Source organism: Mesoplodon bidens (genome assembly GCF_964165515.1).
Source record: "Mesoplodon bidens genome assembly, chromosome: 3".
Taxonomy (NCBI): domain Eukaryota; kingdom Metazoa; phylum Chordata; class Mammalia; order Artiodactyla; family Ziphiidae; genus Mesoplodon; species Mesoplodon bidens.
In genome coordinates this window covers 20,887,918-20,909,835 of record NC_138178.1, presented here as the reverse complement: position 1 = coordinate 20,909,835, position 21,918 = coordinate 20,887,918, and the positions used below count along the sequence as shown (strand labels likewise).

General features: G+C 42.6%; 1 protein-coding gene across 2 annotated transcripts in view; it reads left to right on the top strand.

Moving 5' to 3' along the window:
• Positions 1-21,918, top strand: part of CELF2 (CUGBP Elav-like family member 2) — a 524,871-nt gene that overhangs the window by 211,681 nt on the left and 291,272 nt on the right. The window contains exon 1 of one of the 2 annotated variants that reach the window (XM_081226998.1): positions 8,068-8,173. The exons of the other annotated variant lie outside the window; for it this stretch is intronic. Coding sequence (XP_081083124.1) covers positions 8,100-8,173 — 74 coding nt within the window. The 5' untranslated portion in view covers positions 8,068-8,099. Of the gene's footprint in view, positions 1-8,067; positions 8,174-21,918 lie in introns of those variants that run through there. 2 annotated transcript variants of the gene reach the window in all.

The window sequence follows — 21,918 nt, the reverse complement described above, 5'->3', positions numbered from 1 at the left end:
GGTGACATGTGTTCCCAGGGCAGCTCAGCTGTTCCCTCACCTCTTTCCACGTTGACCCGCCTGTGATTGGCTGCCTAGGGTTGCGATGAATCACTGCAGTTCAGGAAGCAGGACGTGCCAGCGTGCCCTAGGAGGAAAACAAAAACCAGAATTTTCCTGCATAATCATTCAGTTCAACAAACTTTGTTTCCATGGACAAGAAGAGCGTGAGGTTTGGAGTTATCAGGTTGATACACCTTCAGTATCCATGGCTTTTTGAATCCCTGGGTTGAGAAAGGTTGCAGCTGGAATCGGTAAAAATTCTGTGTTGAAACTTAAGGATGGCATTGCTGGCTTCCAGCTGGTGTGTGAACTGGTGCGAAGGGGCACTGTGGTACCTGGTGCAGGAATGAATCAGACTCTTGTCATGGCTCCTGTAAAGCTGCCCATCTCAGTGATTCAGGGGCCGCAGGTCCTCCTGTGGTGGTGTCGTCTTTGTCATGCCTTGCTTTTTGAATAGCTTGGTTTGGGACCCCAGCTCTCTTTTGGGTTCTGTGAGATGGCTTCCCCGTTCATTCAGAAATGATTTAGGAAGCGTCTCTGTGAATGAAAACGCACTGAGTTAGTGATGGGTGGCGTGAGTTCCTGGTGGTGGCAGTTAGGGTTCATTTTAACTTTCGCTTTGGAAACTGACTTGATCAAAAGGGATGGAGCCCTCACCCGCAGCCCCAGGATGCTCAGTGCCTGCCTTGCATAAACTGTACCCTTCCTCTCCCCTGTGGGTTAGGCTGCTGGCCTTAGAATCAGTGAAAACTTTAATGCTACAAGAACAATAGGATTAGGACTGGCTTCCTCTTTTGCTTCCCATCTGCCAGTTCCAGATTTAAACAAAGATCAGGGAGTGGGAGTGTTATGATTAAAGTAAGGAATAAATCCAAAATTTATTGACAGTCTACTCTCTGCCGGGCACTAGGTGATCTCTTTTCATCTTGTATAATTTAATCCTCACAGATACCCGAGAGTTAGTAGTAGTTATGTTATTCCCATTTCAAAGATGAAAAAAACAGACCAAAAGAGGGAAACTGGCCACACAGCTCATGGTGGAAGGGATTCTAAGTCACGACTCAGGCCAACTCCTTCCCTGGCCAACTTAAGAGTACAAATATTGTATATTTGACATTTGAAAGTTGTAGTGTCCTCCAGTGCCACATTTCCGCGGTGCACTGATTTGTGCATGCCTTCTAGTTTTGTACGGAGTAAGCTGTACAGTAAGAAAGGGAATCACAGTCGTTTTTGCTTCTGAGTTTGTACAGATCCCCTGCGTATGCTCACTGGTTCCCCTTATAGCTCACGAGGTCTTTGAATTAAAGCACCCATGGCTCACTTTTCTCAGGCTTTAATCTGTATAATGGGAACGCATGTTGGAGGGAATAATAGAGAAATCTGATGCATGATGAAATTGAAATGTGACTTCTAATCTGCATAAGGGGCCAAAATGTATCATATTGTAATCAGAACCAACCAAGCAACAAATATACTATGTGACATGATCTTTTCTCGTTAAGAAGCTCAAGACAGTCGTGAAACAGAGAGGGAACAGTGGGTAAGAAGGTATCAAGTGGTGTATAATGAGGGGAGGGGGCCTTGAAGGATGGAAGAGGGAGCAGGAAAGGGAAGTTGTCCTTAGAACACCCCGGATTCGTCTTTGTTATTAAAACAAAAAATCCTTAATTTCATCACCTTTCTTCCTCAGACCTCAAAGTCATTCACATCTCTCCTCCTCTCTCACTTTGCCATATTCCTATGAAATAGTGCAAATGTAGCTGTTAGCCGCCACCAGACAGTATGAGAGACTAAGAGACTGGGCAACATAAAGGTTTACACCCAGCCATAGTGATAAGATAAGATAACACATTTCCACTTAGCTTGGGTAGATTGCCACACCACTTTTCCATGAAGATTTTGGGTAGTTCTTTTAAGAGAAAGAAAAAAAGAATTTTTTTCCCCTAACGGACTTTATGGGAATGAGCATCAAAAGCAAATTTAAAGAAAAAGTCATTTGGGATTTTCAAAAACCTGTGTCGTAAGCTAAAAATAGTTAGAGATTTGAACCATATTATAGGGAAAAAAATAAATTTCCTGTGCTCAAAACCTTAATGTATTTTCAACCTACATGTTACTTTAATAGCTTGGTTATGTAATTGCTGTAGTAATAATTAGGTTAACACCTCGTACCTCTCATCAGAGGATCGTGGTAGATTTTGATTTTTCAGCCATCCATCCCTACAAGGAAATGATGGCCACGCACATGCAAAGGTCTAGATGATGAATCAGAAAATTAAATGACGTGTTCCCAGTGTCAGTCCACTCTTTGACAGAATCAGGTGCAGAATCCAACAGGTTTGATTCTTAAATCTTATCATCTTTGTCACTCCGCTTGCAAGTAGCATTTGCCTTACGGAGTCTGATCTGCATCCACTTTGTCAGATGACTTCTGATCCTTGGAAGGAAAAGCTCTTTGACGGGGATCCATCATCATTGTGGGTAAAGCAGATTCATGTGTTCTCTTTTACACGCAATCCAAGCATTTGTCTCTTTAATCCTTCCTCTTCTTCAAGATGTATTTGTTTAGAAGAAGGAGGGACATTGAGGCCAGTGGTGCTTTCATGCCTCCGGAGAGTCCCTCTCAAGTCCTGATTTTGCTTCTCGCCAAGATCAGTCTCAGACAACACCCTCCCCCCGCCCCCCTCCCCCACCCACTAAGTCTTAAAACTTCCTTTCTGCCCCCACCTGTTGCTGCTTTCTCTCTAGACCTAATGTTATGCCTACTGCTATATCCACCCAGCTGTCGCTGCTCAGCTGCTGTGTTTCATCAAACAGTAGTTTCTCTTTTTGAAATTTACAGCATGTGACAGTAAGATGAGAACTTCTGGCCATTTGGGGAAAACAGTTCTTGGGGGTGGTGGGTGTTCAAGGGCAGATTGCCAGGGAACTCAAAACCCCACTCTGATAGGTATAAATTTTGTTCCCACCGCCAGGCTGGCACCAGATAAAGCTACCTGATACAGTTTGAAAAATCTCAGTATCTTCAAGAGGCTGCTGGGACATTCCTTCAGAGGTTGTTTTTTCTGAGTGCCTTTGTGTACATATCACCAGGCCAACCTTTTTCTCCTCCCCACCCTTTCTCCAATCTTCTCTTTCCCAATTTTCATATATTTACTCACTTCATGGGACGTGATCTTCCATCCTCCCCCTCCACCCTGTAATGATGTCTGGAAAGGAAGCACCCCAGAGACAGCTGTTCCTAGTTGAGAACTCAGCCTTGGTCGAGGCAAACTTGATTTCCCTGACAGATGAGCCACCAAGACTTTTCACTTTTGTGGTCACCTGCCTCCTCAGACCCACAGCTGTGGAGGAGACCGGCTGGCATTGTCTGGCTTTCGTTTGAGAGAGAAAGAGGGAGAAAGAAAGAGAAAGCTGAAGGGGGAGGGAAATAAGGCAGCAGGGGGAATAATGGAGAAAGGAGGAAAAGGGAAAGGCAAGGCCGAGAGGGAAGTGATAGGCTGGTTGGGCTCAGGGTCTGACAGGTCCACAGTATTAGCATTTCATCCCCTTGGAATGGAAACTTCTGGAAACCCTAAAGGGGCATCTCATTTCCGAGCACGAAGGTATGTATACAAAGAACCCATCTTCCGTTGGAGGGTCTCTTCAGAAGGGAGAGAGATTCACCATTATGTCTTTTGGCTCTATTGAAAACAGATTCAGAAAAACACAAGATTGCAAAAAGCCAGTAGCAGCTGTTCTCAAGGGAGAGCGACGGCTTAAAATTCCCGTACAAATGTAAAATCAGAGTTTAATAACGATGTCATCTTTATTGGCGTGTGACTTTACTGAAGTCGTTTTAGGAGTGTGATAAAGTCACCATTCCAGAAGCTTTCAAAGTTGGGGGGGGTGTTAAATAAGATCATTTTAAACTTGATTGGTGATATAAGTATTTTTTAAGGGATACCTCTATGGAGCTAAGAAAATATAGATGTATAATGTATCACTTAAGGATCTATTTGGGAATTTTTTAAGCACATAAAGACACTTGTTTATTTTTACAAGTTGCTGATGAAACTGGGGTAAGCCAAGAACAAACACATGACCGCAAAGTCAGATACTTTCCCAGGTACTTCAAATTCATGTGGATTTCAAACTTATTGGCTGGAAAACGCCCAGTGCTGGGAACCCCCCGCCCCCGCCTTCTAGGGCCTGCCTTTCTTGCTCCAAACAGCTCTCAGTACACTGGGTTAAAAAAAAAAAAATGGAACAGCTATTTAATAAAATTTGAATTTGAAAATGTGATGGGGAAAGATGTTTTGGATTCTAGTTTTTAATAAAGAGCCAGGAGTGAGGGGAGAAAAACCCTTTTGTGAAGGTGGCTGTTTGAGGAGATGGAACAGTATTGGTACATCTGTAGTTGCATGGCCGACTGTCTACTGCTTTTAAAGAGATTGCAACCTGTGACATTATGCATAGGAATAATTAAAAAATGGAAATTTGTCACAAAATATACAGGGCTGTCTGCAGGAGAAGAAAATTAACTGTTGGGTTATAAACGTGCATCACTATCTATCAGACTCCAGTCTCTAAGTTATGGTATAAACTTTGTGCAAAAATGTTGAAAGATCTATAGTCAGGGGGCTCTATCCTGGTTCACTGATGAAGGTGGGTGATAGGAGTAGGATACCTTCCATTCGAGCAGTGTGACTCCATTTACAAACACATTTATTAGCATTCTGTTTCTATGGAGAGGTTTTTGGTTTTTTTTTTTTTAATGCCAGTGATAATTCAGTGCTCAAACAATGACCACTGGAGAAAACTCAGTTTGAGATGAGGCATGGGTGTGTGTGTGTGTGTGTGTGTGCGCTGAAACAGCACAGTGCACCCAGTTGCCTTGGAAGGCCTCATATAAAATGAGGTCATTCAGAAACTTTCCCTTGAAGTGCTTCCAATTCTTGAATTGCCTTTTGTTTGGGAAATGAATAGCAAGTTGATTAAAAAGAAAAAAAAAATAGACAATTAGGGATGGTAGGGGGATGGGCTTCGGGAATAGCTTAAGGTTTTTCTACAGTGAAGCTAAAATGGTGAGGAAACTGCATTGTTCCCAGCAGCCCCGTCCCTAGGGATGTCAGCACACAGAGGTGTCACCTACCAGGTCAGGTCTAGGAGGGGGGCTCGCTTGTGGCCTCACCCCCTCTCACTGCTGTTGATAAGATCCTTGGCTATAAAATAGCTTCACTGAACCCCACGTGTTTAGCAGCGGCCCAGACGAGCTGTCTGCAAAATAATTCCAACTGCCAAAACAGGATACCTGATGGCTCGTTACGGCGTGAAAATTAAAAAAGGGGGCCCCGTCGAGTTTAGATTTTTCTTTTCCTTCTGGCAAAGCAGTCAGATAAGAAATTGAAGCTTTTCATCAGGTGGTATTTAGTTGGGTGTTTTTGTTTTTAAGCTCAAGAGGTTTTAAAATTTGTATTTTTAAAAACAGCTCTTGTGTAGGTGCTGTGATCATAGAAACAAAACCCTATAGGGTGTGTGTGTGTGTATGTATATTTTGTTTCTCTCTGGCACCTAAATTAAGTGCCTATGCAATCACTCTATTATTTATGTATTTGGCAGCCAAACTGTTTCAGCTCAGCTACATCCAGAAGCTTTCCTTGGTTCCCCTCGTCACTGTATTTCATGTTAGAGTTTTCTTTTATATCTGACCCTGGTTTTGCTTCTAACTTTAAATGGCAAAAGCAAATGTGCTTTGAAAACTCTGGGACTCACTGTAGTTGTTAAATAAGGCAGTAACCTATGCACTAGTAATTCTTTCTCTATGACCTACTTACATACTTCTTCACCCTCCTTATAGTATGATTAAAAGCTGCTTTGAATCCACTATTGCCTCAAGGGATTTGAGCCTAGAATTTAACAAACTGCTGAGAAGGCTTAAGTCAGTAAGAGGCCTTCCCTACAGTGTCTCCCAAATAATTCACATGCAATTAAGGAGAGAATAAATATTTCAGAAGTCTATGTGTTAATGATGCTTCTTCTACCTTATAGAATGTAGATGTACATGGAGCTTCATTCCATGGCGGATTTGAAAATATTTTCCTTTTTGATTAATGCAGTTGTGTTTTGCTTCTGTTCTGGAGGCCAGTTCTGTTAGTTCGTTCTTCAGATAGTTTTATTATAGAGTCAGCTGCTTATATACATTTGGGAGTTATGTAAATAATGTCTAGAAAATCATGAACTGTCAAGGTTGTCTCATTTATCTGGCTAATTACTTTATTAAGGTTATTGAAAGACCAACAAAATTCTTATAATTTCAAAGGCAGCCTGCAGTAGCTAGGGTCGGGAAAAAATGTAGCTTAGTATTATTAGGAAAAGTTGGGGCATTTGGGGTATAAGAATTGATTTTACCACACCTCTTTTTCAGTTCTTTATGAACCTAGCCCTGACTCCTCAGAAAGGCAATATTTTCAACTGAAGGTTAGTCCTAGCCCTATATCTGTCTTGGAATTAGAACCATCTTGGTCAAAAGCCAGATATGTTGTTCAGCTGAAGAAGGAAATCAAGTCAATTAAGTATGGACTTAATTGAATACACCAGGCCTGTTATTCCAAATTGCTCAATGCAGCAAGCCTGGATTTACAGTTGATATGTGGATTTAATATTGGTATATAAATATCCATTTGTCTTCACAATCTCTAAAGATGATCAATTCTCATTATAACACAAGAAACTGGTGAGAAAAGATGAAAACAATTTTTTCTCCATGTTGTCTGATACATTTAACACCACGTGATACAATTAACTCCACGTGACTTAGTTTAACCCTCTTACTACTGTGAATACACCCCCAAGTGTGATGTCATTTCAAAATAAAATTTAAAGTGATGATTAATAAAAGAGGCAAACTATAAGACTTCTGGTTTGCAATTTATGAGGTTGCTTTAGAATGTGAAATAGGCCACAAAGAAGTTTTACAGACTGGTGACTTTGTGAAAATTTCAGTTTCATCTAAATAACGAAGCAACAAAACAATGATGAGAGTGCCAAATTAGAACATCACCATATAAAAATACTTTTAAGAATTTTCACAAGTCACTTGGGAAAATTAAACTCCCTTCTTTGTGAGAATTCTGCCCTATTTCTCAAGTCCTATTAGTAAATCGGTCACAAATCTTAAATGAGTATTTAAGCTTCATGGCCATTACAGACCTAACACTCTTTTCATGAAGCCACACTGTTGGTTTTTAAATCATTGTATTTAAGTACTTCGAAATGACCAACTTGTGATGTATCGTTTTAAAAGAAAACGTGCTTTATCACTATTTTAGTCCCGTGTACTTCTTAATGTTTTCAAGATGATACAAAAGAAAATATAATCGTGCAGAGACTGATGAATCTTTCTCCTTGTATAGCACGGAAAAGTCCGCAAATGTCACTTGGGCCGTTTATCTGATATTTACTTTGGCTCAACCACGAATGCTATTTCAGTTGAGTTCATACACTGGCGAGCACAGCCCACCGAGGAGCATTTAAACAACCCCCGTGATGATTCGTCTCTCGTGGCTTCAGCTGGGGAGTTTGGGTGCGCTCGTGGAGTGCACCGGCCTTGGGCAATACGGTGGTACTAAAGCCACGACAAGCGGTGGCTAAGTCGGGCCTCGTGCCAGGCTCCTGGAAATAGGGGACCGGACAGAGTCAGCGCTGGGGACAAGTGTGCGTGTCTGGATGCTGGGGACCCTAGGCCGGGGGGCGATTTGTCCAGGGGGCGGTCCCTCCGCCGCCTCCTCCCCCCGGGGGCCGGGCGTGCGGGCCCGCAGGGGTTAAGCGGCGGCGCGGCGGGCACGGAGCTCCGCCCCCGGTCGCCGCACCTGGCGCTGGGCAGCCCGCGGCCCGGGCGCTGGCTGTCGGCGGGGATTGGCGGAGAGCCGCGGAGAGAGAATGTGACAAGTGCCGGCTCGGGCGGCCGCCGCGGGGAGGCCGCGCGCACCTGTCCCTGCCCGTCTGCGCCGCCCGCCGCCGCTCGGCCGCGCGCACCGCCGCCCCCCGCGCCCGAGCGCAGAGCGCGCGCCGCGAACATGACTTCTGCCTTCAAGCTGGATTTCCTCCCGGACATGATGGTTGAGGGCCGCCTGCTAGTTCCCGACCGAATGTGAGTTTGGCCGCCCGGCCGCCTCCGGGTCACCGGCCCGGAGCCCCGCGGAGGGAGAGGGCGGGCTGTGGCGCTTCTGCGCCCCGGGGGCGCGGGGGGTGGCCCCGGTTCGGCCGCGCCCTGTGGTTCGGAGCCGGCGCTGGACGCGGGGTGGTGGGAGCGTGTCTGGAGGAGCGGCGGGGACCAGCGAGCGGGGCGCGGTGGCCGGGGTGGGGCGGAGAGCGTGGACCGGCGAGCCGGACGCGGGTTCCCGGGGTCTGGGCTTGGGGTCTGGCCCGCGGGGACAGGCGAGCGTGGCGCGGCGTCCCAGGGTGGGGTGCGCGCGTGCACGCTGGTGTCATTTGAAATTCGGGGCTGCTGGAGCTCTCGTGGCCCATTTAAAGATCCTTTCTTACCAAATTGCTCGCTTCTCTGACTTACTCTTTGCAAAGATTGCTTTCCTAGGATGGGAGAGTGGAAGGAGGGGAGAAGAAAAAAAAGGGTGGGGGGGAGATAATTATAAAACATGAAAATAGCCAGGTGTACTCTGTTGAAGAAATTAGTGGTAATTTTTAGGTAATCACGGTGATTTGTCTGATATGCAGCCTATAGTCTAATAATTAATGTGATTCTGGTTGTTTTACACGTCGTCAAACTAGAGTAGAGAGTTTATTGGGAGAAGTCAAGAGCTGGGATTCCTGAGGAAGGGAAAATATGCCTAATTTTTCTTGGGCTCGTTAGTCTTGATAGGAAAGTTTCTCTTATCAGCTGGGTCACTCTGAAGGCAATGGGATCTGCTTGTATTTCAGGAGTTGTTTGAAAAGACGACCTAGAAGGTTGTCAGGAGTGGGTCTGAAAGGTCTGTGTCAATTTCAGACTTGGAATATATACAGTTGTCTCTTGTCAGGCAAGAAATGTGATAGTGAATCTAGGCTACAGTTAATCGAGTGAAAAAGGGACTGCTATCCTTGGTAAGAGTACGTATAAAATGCTTCCTATTGTACGCACCCTGAGATAACATTCATATTCTTTTTGGCACTTTGCTCTATCCTGTGCAATTTTCAGGCCATTCTGAGCTTTATGATCCATTTCCCTGGCAACTAACTTTCCCCTACGGTGCTAGATTCTTTTTCTAGGATGTTAAATGTTATGAGCTGAGAGATTCTTGAGAAACTCCGCAGTGGCCAATTATTTGAGCCCCTAGGATTTGGGAGGAAAAAAAAAAGCTGGGGAGAGGGATGAAAGTCTGTTAAATGTGAATTGTCCTTCTAGTTGGTATTAAGAATGTTAACTTGCTTTTTACACATGATCAGGTTCATTGTCCCAACTAAGATAATCAGATAATGTAAATTAAAATATTGAATTTCCCTTTGGCAGTTTTCTCTGTGAAAGTAATCTTGATTAGTAGTGTTCCCATGATATTTGTTTTGAGAGATCTCTGTCCTCTCCCCCCTCTTAAAATGGCTATCTGTATAGGCGTTTATTACATGTTTGCACATTAGCTAGTTTGAAAGTTCTGTGTTTTCTCCTCTGTAAGAGAGTTGGGGCCGAACCAAAAAATTGGCTTGATCGTGGTTTTGAATGATGGTCGCCTGCTAAGAATACTCTCTGAATGTAAAGTGTTAATGGCCTCTGAAAGATGCTATCTCTTGTCAGTTAAATTATTAATTATGGAAGTTTAATTTGTCCCTTTCATTTGGTGGATGAATGTGGCTCATTCAAACTGTTTGCTCTGAATAGAGCCTTTTTGTCTTAGTGATGGAGTCTGCTAGACAAATCCTAATATAACTTCTACCCACTTCTCTTCCATGTGTTAGTTATTTTGGAATCAAACTCAAATTGTTTTCGGTGTTTCTCAACTCTTGCTTAATTGAACCTAGAAAAAAAGAAAAACAGAGGATTTGTAAATGATAACTTTATTATTTGTTTCCAAGATAATGATTTTATGTTTCCTTAGCCCTGAGAATACTGTAGCATGTTTTCCAAGAGTTTGTAATTAACTCACGTTAGAGACTGTCTTTGGGGAATAGGAGTGCGTGGGAAGGAATGTGATAAGTTGAAAATGCTTCAAACCCACACGAAGTATATCTTATCACCAAGATAGCTTTGCAGGTTTATTGTTTTCTGGACCGGTGGTTGTTTATGGTATATTGCCATTCGGACTAAATTGCCGTCAGCTAGATTGTTGGCCTGTTCCTAAAAGGAACTTATATAAAGCACAGGGCTTTTCTGGTGCTGATTTTCTAAAGCAGTAGAACATATTTTCAATGACGTTTTCCCACAAGAATATATTAGATAAGTTTGCAAGATGTAATATGTTTGAGTCCTCAAGGCAGATGAACAAATAGCTTTTGAGGTAAATGATTACGCTTCATGGCCCCATGAGCCATCAAGTGTTTAAAGAGCCCATATCGTTTAAGGCTCTGTAGTGGGTATAGAATTGTTATGACATAGGCTTCAAAGTCTTGGGGTTTTAAACGTTCAACATCAAAACTGTACATGGAAATGGACCTTTTAAATAATCTTAACTATCAAAGGTTTGTTGTCTTTGTGTTTAGAATGTCATTTGCAAAAAAGCGTAATGAAATAGAATGTCATTTGCAAAACATAATGAAAATAAAAACAACTGATATTTTAAAAATTCTGTTTTAAACTGGGGCACTTGGTTTTGGACTGGAGTCGGGGATGAGTGTCTTTCTTTGTTTCACCTTTTGAATGATCGTATGTATGCATTGGGCTTTTTTTTAATGTTTTTGAATTTTTACACAAATTTTAAACAAAATCTAAGACATGCTATCTTGGAATTGAGAAATTACAGGTGGAAAAATCTATGAATGCACCTTTAAACATGTTAGTTCAGATTTGTGATGTTAGAATAAGGTGCTGAGGAGAAGTTACCAGTAAATTAATACGAAATCTTATTTTCTTCACATTCGGTGAGTAACCTTACTGACAAGGAAAAAAAGTTATCCTGAGTCAACTTGGTGCATTAACCTTTTTGTTGAGTCCTCCCAAGTTGGGATAACTGGAAAGATGTCTATCAGGGTCTAATTAAACTGGACAGCAGTTCTAGGGACATAATTGTTAAAGTTGAAAGAGGCTTTGGAGACCATCTCACCAGACCTCCTCGTTTTATAGATGAAGAAGCTAGTAGAGGGGCAATGGGACCAGTCCAAGAAGGCAGTGTAATTACTGTTTCCCTCTCCCCACTAAAATGAGAAGAACGTGAGTCATTCATTGAATGCCTGCTATGTGCCAGGACACTTTACGTACGCTGTCATAGTAGATATGCAAGGTGGGTATTGCACCCACTTTACAGGTGATACTTAAAGAGATTACATTCTTGCACATGCCATGTAGGCAGTAAATGGCAAAGCTGTGGTTTGCTCGTGTGTGTGTGTGCGCGTGTGCATGCGTGTGTTATATAAATGCATGTTTATGTGTTGATGAGGAGAGAAGAGAGGACTGAGTTTTTGTTGGGAAACCATAATTGTCACTTGAGAATGATGGAGCACTATAGGAAATACATATCACCGATTCAGGATTGACTCTCTAATTTGATTCAGTGAGTGAACTGATCACTCTCTTGTTTGATTCAAATTCACACTGTTATTCCATATGCTAATGAACTAAAGAGAATATACTTCAATTAAAAACTTTTTTTTGTTTACTGAGTACCAGCAAGATGAAGGTCAAAGACATTGAGTTCCCTTTTTTTTCCATATGGCATTTAAAGTATATTTAGGAAATGCCATTACCAATAATAAAATACAGCACTGAGATTCGTCACCCGATTCCTTGATAGACATGAGAGGAAATTAAAATGCAAAGACTCTAAAAGAAGAGCTGTGTATATGGTTCTTAAAGGAAATTTTTAAAGAAGCATTTTCAGGTGGGATTTCTCAGTGCCTATCTCAGTATCAGCTGCTTCCTGAAACGGAAAACTCCTCCCACGTTGGCATTTTAGAACACTAATGTTATCTTTGATCTGGGTTAGAGGTATTACTGTAATCGTTGAGTATTGCTATTTAATTGTAATTTGCTGGATTGAGATTACTCTGGCATCTTTTGATGAGATGCGGTGAGCTGGGAGGAATAAGAACCTTGCTAGACAAGATGAAAAGAAGATAATATTTTCAGGTATGAACCCAGTGGTTCATGGGATCATTAAGAATGTTTTCCATCTCCGAGTGGTTACGTCCTCCCCCCACCCCTGCTCTCACCACTATAATAATAGTATATTTGGCCTCTGATAAAAGACTGCAGTTTCCTTCCTTTTTTTACATAAATCCCCAGACTTTTCATTTCTCCTTACTCTTACCTTGTGGTTTTCTTACAGGTTCAACACTCATTCCCTTCTCATGAAAAGACGGGTAATAATCTGATAAACGTGATCATGGTTGAGGCTTATATGTAGACATGGATGATGGGGGGTGGGGGGTCTGATGTCACTGGAGCAACCAACCCCACAGCTGTTTATACTACCAGTATCTCTTATTTGCATTTCGTTGGAAAACCTGGGTATTTTCAACACATTACAGGGAGCCCCATGATAAATCAATAAGTCATTGATGTCTTTCACTTCCTGCGCTGAACCTCCCCCAAACTTTAAAAAGTCTTTATTTCCAATTTAGAGTGTTAGTACTGGAGGGTTTTGTTTTTTCGGCGGAAGCTTGCATTTTTGCCTTGTGTTGGTGGATTAGGCCATCACGAAGAGTTAGCTATTTCTCAGTGTCATATGTGTTCTACAAAACTGCAGAAGGGGCGGGGGGAGGCTTTGGAAAGTACGAATGATTTCCAGTTCCTTAGCACCTCCCCGTTCTCGTGCCCTTGTGTGTGTTTCCACTATCAGGGAGCTGGTGGGGAATATAAGGAAGCCGGCAACGGTGCTGTGCTACTTGTGTAGCAGTGCAGAAAATGTGTTTTTATTTTTCCTTAAGAAAAAGCTCTCGCTGAACTAAAAGGGAAACGGAGCTGCACATTCCGGGGAAAACCTTGGTGGGACACAGAAACTAATCAGCGCGGTAAATGTGATGCTAGCAGGTAATTGTAAAATAATTATCCCCCTTTAGCATCATCACCGTTTAACTGTGCCATCCAGTATTCTCATGCTCTGAATCTAGATGTGAAGGGATGGAACGCCCCCCCCCCCCCAATCTCCTCCTGGGACTGTCTTTTTCATTTACTGTGAGCTTTAGACTCTTCCCAAAGGACCTTAAAAAGAAAGGGGGAAACATACAGGGGATTTTCAAAAGCTTCACTCTGCCCATTTGTTCTAAATCACGACAGAAAGTGATTACTCCAACTAGTTTTATAGAAATACAATTCCACTTATGTGGTTGAAATGCTTTGTGAGCATATTTGAGATTTACGCTTTCACAGTGCTACCCCCGGAGTTTTATGAACAGTCGGTTTTATGAACTGCAGATTGTATATTATGTTCAGATACTGAGAGTGATGCTTTAAAATCAGCTGATGATTTAAAATGGAATGCTAATAAATATGTAATCATATGGCTCTCAAAATGACAGATGAGTACAAATTCGGTTTTTGGTTAAATTTTAATTACTCCATTTGAATGAATGCCTCAGAGCCAACTAGCTGGCAAATTACTAGACCCATTTTTTTTTTCAGTTTTCCCTCCTAAATATGCATGTAAATTAAGTTTAGGCTGCATTTAGATTAAAATACCATTTTGGTTTATTATTCTCAACTTTTCTGCCGGACTTGTATGGCCTTTTACTTAAGGTCAGATTTTAAATAAAGAAACCTGTTTGAAAGAGACCTCGGTTTAAATGATCTGTGTTCCCTTTACATCAGCAGAAGGGTAAGAGACAGATAGATACAGGATTCCTTTAATAGTGATAGTGCTTCAAAAATGGGGTACGTGAAGTGTTTGGATTTTAAGCCTTAATAATGAAAGAAGTCAGAGGTTTGTTTTCTCGGGGAGATTGTTGATGGCTCTGTCATGACCATGGAAATCAAGTTCCCCCAACCCAGCAGCTGCTTTGTCTGAAATTTATAGGCTCAAACAGGACTGAAGATTTCCGAGCTTCACAGATGATGGTGCTGACTCACTCCTCAGAGAGAAGGCAATTAATTTCAGCTGATTTCTTTGACATTTGACATCATTTTTAAACAGCTTTAAAAAAAAATTTTTTTTTGAGTGTCATGGGAGTGAATAGGTCTTCAGCTTCCATACTAGGATCGAAAATTCTGTTTTTATGCTGAAAGGCTTAATTTTCATGTCTTTTCAGAAGGGAGTTCATAGCTGGACCTGGGCTCATTAAGTTTTTTTTTTTAATTTAAATTTGTTTATTTATTTTTGGCTGCATTGGGTCTTCATCGCTGCATGCGGGCTTTCTCTAGTTGCTGCGAGCAGGGGCTACTCTTCATTGCGGTGCACGGGCTTCTCATTGCGGTGGCTTCTCTTGTTGCGGAGCATGGGCTCTAGGCGCGCAGGCTTCAGTAGTTGTGGCACATGGGCTCAGTAGTTGTGACACACGGGCTTAGTTGCTCTGAGGCATATGGGATCTTCCTGGACCAGGGCTCAAACCCGTGACCCCTGCATTGGCAGATGGATTCTTAACCACTGCGCCACCAGGGAAGTCCCGGGCTCGTTGAATTTTAAGGTGGTATTTTAGATCCTTTTCCTTGAATGATGTCTTCCTATCTCCTGGTCTCCCCCAGGAACAGGAAAGTTGTACCACATTTATGTGACACGAAATCAGTTGGTCCTTTAGGCTAAAAGAGGAAAATAATTTGTCATTCACCTGGCTGTAAATGTGTATACAAAATGTGTGCACACACATGTATATATACGTATGTATGTAAATATAGGTGAAATGTATATATGGAAAACTAGCTTGGGCATAATTCCTCACTTTCTTAAAATATCTTCCATTTAATGGCCTTTGGCTCTAAAAGTTAGGAAATACGTGTACAATGTAACATGTGTTTAATGGATTCTTACGTTCATAACTGAAACGTTTAAGATTCAAGAAGGTTTATTAACATCTTGACCAAAGATGTGACACTGCTAGAAGTAGTTCTTAGGACTTTGTTTTGACTCTTTGGCCCAGAACCTCAGAGTAGCTTTTGTTAAAGGACAGAAAAGAGGTTCACTGTGATGGTCCTGTCATACTTTCTGGGTAAAAAGCTGAGACTCTTCCCACCCAGTTGAGTGGCTTTTCTCTCCTTGCCAAAAAGTCCCCAGACTTAGGGACGTTTCTCAGTTGCAACTGAGTTGTTGCTACTGTCAAGACCTTATAGGTTTCAAGTAGGAAGAAAGAAAGACTCTTCACAGAAGCCTGACAGTAGGCCCTCCACTGATATTTTTTCGTGTAGACACGCTGGTGCCCACCAGACCAAATTCCTCACCTTGTGCTTCTTGCCTGCTGCCGCCATCTTGTATGGTCCATACCATTATCCCATAGCTTCCTACTGCTGTTGAAAGAAGAGCTCAAAATTTTGATTGTGTCTAGTGGGACTCCAACACATCAGCTGAATATCTTAAAAAGGCTAAAGTTATGGGAGATCTATGCAGCTGTAAGGAGGTAAATTGGTGTAAACCTTCTTCAACATGCACGCACACCTCTCACCCCGTTGTTTTTTCTCTGTGCATCTCCAGAGTAGACCTTGGGTGTCACACAGGTGAAGCAAATGCAGGCCGAAATCTGACATTTCATTTTCTCCTTGGAAAAAAATCTTTGGGGAATAACAAAAGTGAAAGATAATAGGAAAAAGCGTAAGGAAGGAAAGCTTTTGGTAGCGGATTAATGGATATTCATTTTGTTATGCTTTGACTCGGCACTCCTGATTCTTTGTACCCTAACCCAGACTTCTTTAGGTCATCAACAGAACAGCTCTTCCTGAAGTTTTCTTTCTGCCTTTCCTAGGTTTTCCTGATGTATATCTTTTCTGTTCTTTTATTTGAATCTTCTCTAAAATTCAGTGGGCTTCTCTAAGCCCCATTCATTATCCCTCTTCTGAGCAGTTTCCTAAATTTCAAGAGAAGGGGCCACATCCGTCCACAAGAGAGACAGTTCTCAGAACCACAGCCTTGAGAGGGAGGACAGCGTCCAAACACCTTGGTCATCACTTGCAGTAAATTCCACTGGCACAGCTGTGTGTTTCTGTGCATAAAACTATATTTTGACTTCCTAGGCTACAGAAGGGGTGTTGAGTTTTCTGGTTGGGCAGAAGGGCACCATATTTCGAATGATTGACTTTACGGATGTCATTGTCTTGGCCTGCTCTATTTGGCTCTGCTGCAGCTGTGTTTTCCTTCTCAAAATTGTCACCAGGAGGCCTCCAACTGCAATTATTCCCTTCAGTTCGTGCTTGTAGCATTCTTCCTTGTGACTCCCGTGGTCCACCCCACCATCTTGCCTGAGCATCAGGATTCACAGGCAACACGCAAGCCCTGATGGCTGGTTAATACGACTGGCAGCTCCATCTCGAGACAATAATATTAAGTCACCTACATTTTACATTCTAATGCGACCTGTCAGGGTACTTGCGACCTGTCAGGGTACTTCTTTCTTTTCACAAAAAGCCCAGATTTTCCTCTTTTTTTCTACTTCTCTCTTCCTCTTCGACGGCAAAAAGTTGCTGCCAGCATCTACTGACGGGCAATAATATTTCTTCCGTTTCTGTATTACTAGAGCACTTCCGAGCAGGTTTTTACTTACTTCTGGTGTTTCCAGGTCCCTCACAGAGCACCGTGTTGAAGAGGAGACTTAAAGACAGAGCATTTTTTTTTTTTCCTGTTAGTTGAGCCCCTGCCACAGAATCTTCTTTTCTCTCAGGAAGATTTTAGGAAAGATTGTTCTTCGTATAGAAACCATTTTATAATTCTTTTGGCTATGTGTGAATTTTAACCTTGAGTTAGAACTTCCTCACGGGTCGTTTCTGCTTGTCAGGGACGCTTGCCCTGCGTCGAGATCTGCTGTGTGTAGCAGAATGGCATCACCAGCGACATGGCTTTATGGTCTCTCCAGCAATGCGTTAGAAGGTCATCCTTGAAGGCTAAGGGTCCTTTACTAAACAAGAGTCTCCTGCCTTCTCCTGGCTTGTCTTCTGACTTGTTCCATGCCCCCTTCAAGTCTCAGGTGACTTGTCAAAATTCCTCATCTAGAAAATAAGTATAATAAGATACGCTTCTTACCTGTGCCCCAGAATTATTGTGAAGCTAATGTCGGGAGAGGAGTTAAAACCTAAATATTTTACAGCTTTGTGGTACTTGAGATCGACTGCAAGTTCACCTGCCTTTCCTGGGAGAATGAAACTCAGGGAAACTTCATTACAGCTGACCAGTTAATGTTTTCTCCCTCAGAACATTCATGCTTTAAAGTCTCAGCCAAAGACCCGTATTAGCAGTATGGCTTCCATATAGACCTGCAGAAAATGCTCCGTCCCCAGGACCACATTAAGAAGACGGACTTTTTTTCTCTCTCTCTCTCCTCTTTCTGCTTGATGATTGAGAAATAAAATACAGTTTGTGTTCTAACTGTGAACTCGTGGTCAGACCTTGCATTCTGGGATGGGGTGAAGAAAAAAGCAATATCTCCATCCCGGTATCTCCATAAATGCATTTGGAAAAGCCCATCTCTACATCAGCTGAAATAGATCTTGATTTTCTTATGGGAGGTGACTCAGCTGCCCCATAGGAAGGCTGCTTCTCACATGATGCAGAAACCCAACCCTTAAGAAAACAATTTCAATGATGTGAACGTGGAGGCGAGTATTGTAGACCCTGCCACCTGCTGGCCTCATTAGGTGCTCAGGCCACAACATGCCAGGAGAGTCTCTGAAGGAGGAAAGGACTTGGAAGAGGAATCAGTGATTTTAGGAGTTGGCACAGTGGGTGGAGGTGTGCATCCCGCCACAGGAGTCATCATAGTTACTGTTTTTCTGCTGTACTATACAGGCCCTTCTTCTCCTGACATAGCCGGTAAGGTCCTTGAAGTCCTGAGAAGCCAGAGCTGCTACAGCTAGTGTGAAGGTTTGCTCCTAACGTTTTAAGTCACTTGATTGATTAAGATCAGACATGATCAGATTCAGTTGGGAAGCTCAGAGCCTCCTCTGAGTCCATTAGCTGAGGAATGTCCTCCATGGTGGGCCAGAGGCCACGCAGCACCCACTCTGGCCAAGAGAGTAATGTTGCTTGTGAGACACCGCCCCGCCCCCCAGGCCATGAACGTGACCTCCCAAACCAAGAATCCCTTGCCCCTGTAGCAAACCACTTTGCGCTAGGCTGAACTTGGGCACTATCCGAGATGACGGCTGTTTCTGACATCGTTGGGAGAGGAACATGAGGTCTGTGGATGAAATCTGGCAGAATCTTTCGAGAGGGGTCTGCCTCGCAGATACTACAAATGTTTCTCTACAGATTGATGAGTTCTTTGTAATTGGCACATTTTATCTTAGCGTCAAGGACGTCTAATTGACTTTATAGGCAGCCTTTCAATTGGGCCAAGATTTTGTGTCCACCTATCATAAAAAGTGACCAAAATTAGACCCTTGTCAGCCTCAGGAGCCACAGGATGGCCTTGATCTCGCCTCTGACTGTGTCTTGTTTTTTTCAGGTCTACTCAGAACGTGATACTTCTGATCCAAATTGATTTTGAGTTGTCTGTTCAATAAAATAATGTCTACCTAGAAGCCAAAATATGTTTTCTGGTGTCAACAAAACTGTAATTCTTTGACAGTGAAATACTTCTTTTTAGTATGTTTCTCCTAATTCTGATTCCTAACGCTTTAAAGGATGTTGCATTCCTGTGGGTACGCTTTCTGAAATGTTTTATGACATTTGCTGTTCTTGATTTAGGGTATACTGTGGGTCAGCCATTAAGCTAAGGGATTTGTATAAATTATCAGTAATCTTCAGAAAACTTTTGCAAGGTAAGTTGTATTGTTCCAATTTTGCAAATGAGAAAAGGGAGGTTCTAGAAGGTAAAGGCACGTATCTGCATCCATTTTCAAAGCCTGAGCTCTTTCAGCTGTGCCACCTTCCATTCTGGCCCAGAAGGTTGCTGTGTCTTTTGAGGGATCCCCAGACCCTTGTATGACCATAAACAGGTTGAACTTCTAGATGTGTTGGCGAATTGGCAGCTGAATTTGTGGATCCTGAGTATGAAATAGTTTCTTAGCTATGACCTAATAATAATAACCTGCTTTTTATGTGCTCTTTCACATAAATTTCTTGATTTTGTTTCATAGCCAGACCAATTTCTGAGTTTAGAAGGCAAGAGTGTTGTAAAAGTTGTCAGAAGAAAGGGGCACCATAGCAAAGTCAAGATATCTTAATGCTAGAGGTAGGGTCTTACTTACAGCTGAGATAAGGAAGCAATTAACATTGAATGTTAAGGTGGCTCCTTATTCTTCATTTAAAAAGATCACTGCCTGAAAGAGAAAAACAAATATCGTATGCTAACACATATAATATGGAACCTAAAAAAAAAGGTTCTGAAGGACCTAGGGGCAGGACAGGAATAAAGAGACAAATGTAGAGAATGGACTTGAGGACACAGGAGGGGGAAGGGTAAGCTGGGACGAAGTGAGAGAGTGGCATGGACATATATACACTATCTAATGTAACATGGATAGCTAGTGGGAAGCAGCCACATAGCACAGGGAGATGAGCTTCGTGCTTTGTGACCACCTAGAGGGGTGGGTTAGGGAGGGTGGGAGGGAGATGCAAGAGGGAGGAGTTTTGGGGACATATGTATACGTATAGCTGATTCACTTTGTTATACAGCAGCAACTAACACACCAGTGTAGAGCAATTATACTCCAATAAAGATGTTAAAAATAAATAAATAAATAAACTTTAAAAGAGAGAGAGAGAACTGCCTCTTCCAGGAAGAAGTTTCTTTGGGGGATTTCATTAGACACCTGGCATCCCACCCTGCATTTACTTCCAACTTCCTGATTTTTGCATTGATTTAGAGGAACACCTTTCTCAGGGTGCCTCCAGCCCATAGCGTGCCTTCTTGTGAATTAGAATAAAGCTCTTGGGTGGCATTCGGTCCGCATTGTCCCCCTCATGTGGTGACTTGCTGCTGTGTCCTTTCTACAGTTACTTGCAGTTTTACCTCCTCCTTCATAAATGAGCCAGAGGGGTCGGCAGTAGAATAAGTGTCTCTGAACATGATAACACATGGATTTTAGATGATTGACAGTGGTGACCAACTCAGCCATGGCCCCTGGTCCCTTTCAAGTGTCAGTACACCTTTGACCTTTCCATAGCATTTTGCTCAAGTGCATAAACATTTGATGGGACTCTGGGTTTTCAGTAAATCAGAGATGTGCGTTTCCTGCGTAGCTATCCAGAGTAAAGGAACGGGCAACAGAAAAGTTAGTGTAGAATTCATGCCTGGGTTGGTCTAACCCACACCACCATTTCATACCAGATATTAGCTTGTCGAAATGCCTTTACTCTTAGCAGGAGACTCGCGTTGTAACCTAAGAGGATGTGACTGGAGTGGAGTTTTCGTGCCCCATGTGCTTATTGTATTCTTGCTACTGATGCAAACATTATCTGTAATTACATTTTCAAGTGAGTGAAAATTGCAGGCTTTGTTGAACAAAAATACAGCCAAAGAATGGAATGTATATCCACTCCACCCTCATTATAAGGCTTTCAGAAATCAAACTATAAGGCCCAATGCCGTGGCTTTTAACAACATGATACCAACTCCATTCTCTGATGTTTGAACACTTCGTCAAAATGCTGGGTTCCCAATGATGATCATAAAATTGGAGGAGAATGTTGTTCCTCTTTTAGTACTTTGCCAGCTCCATTGTCAGCGCTGTCACAGTGACAGCGCCTCTCCCGAATCCTCTCTTTCCAGGATGTAAAACCGGAAACCACGATTTGATTTAGATCCAGGCATGGTGGGCCAAGTTGAGGGAGTTGGTTGAGGTGAAGACATTGTTGCCTTCCTGGGACAGATACTGTTATATCTGTACAACATTACATTGTCTTAAAGCAGCCTCACCTACCACCTAGGGTGCAATTAAAAAAAAAAAAGATTGTCCCCATGGGGACCTACTGCAAGGTAAACTCTTACCTTGGTCTTAGAGCCTGGCCATGGGACGAGGAAAACATTCTGGCCAACCTTGCTCTTCTAGACACAGGATAAGACGCCATGTCTAATTTCAGTGAGAGCTTAAACCACGTGGAATTTTAAAAAAGAGACTGACACGTCTGACCTTAGTGTTTTGCTCATCGTTGATTAGCATCTGAAAATCCAGGGAACCCATGAAATAGAAAATGTTCCCTGGTTTTTGGGTGGAAAGCAAATGGGAGGAAGAAATTATGGTGACGTTGTTACTGTTAATTTGTTTATAAGGCATTAAACTTGTCATTTTCATGATGGTTCACAAAATCACAGCTCACTCTCTAGGCCCTAGTAGAGTTCAAACTCTTAGCAAAACTAAAGAAAAAAATCATTGTGATGCTTTAATCCAAAAAAGGAGCAGAACAAATACTTGAGTCAGGCTGCTCGGAAAACCCACCGACCTTTCCTGAGTCTGTCGAGTGCTGCCCTTTCAGGTAGGACCCCCATGTCATCAAAGAAGGGTTTATGTAACAGGTCATAGTTAAAGTGTGGACAGTTGAAATCCATTTAGTTCTGGTGTATACCTGGTGAATTGGATGCTCCCGTGTGTGTGTGTGTGTGTCTGTGTGTGTGTTTTTATATACATATACACACCATATATGTATGTTACCTTTTCTGACATAAGTTATACGGTCAAAC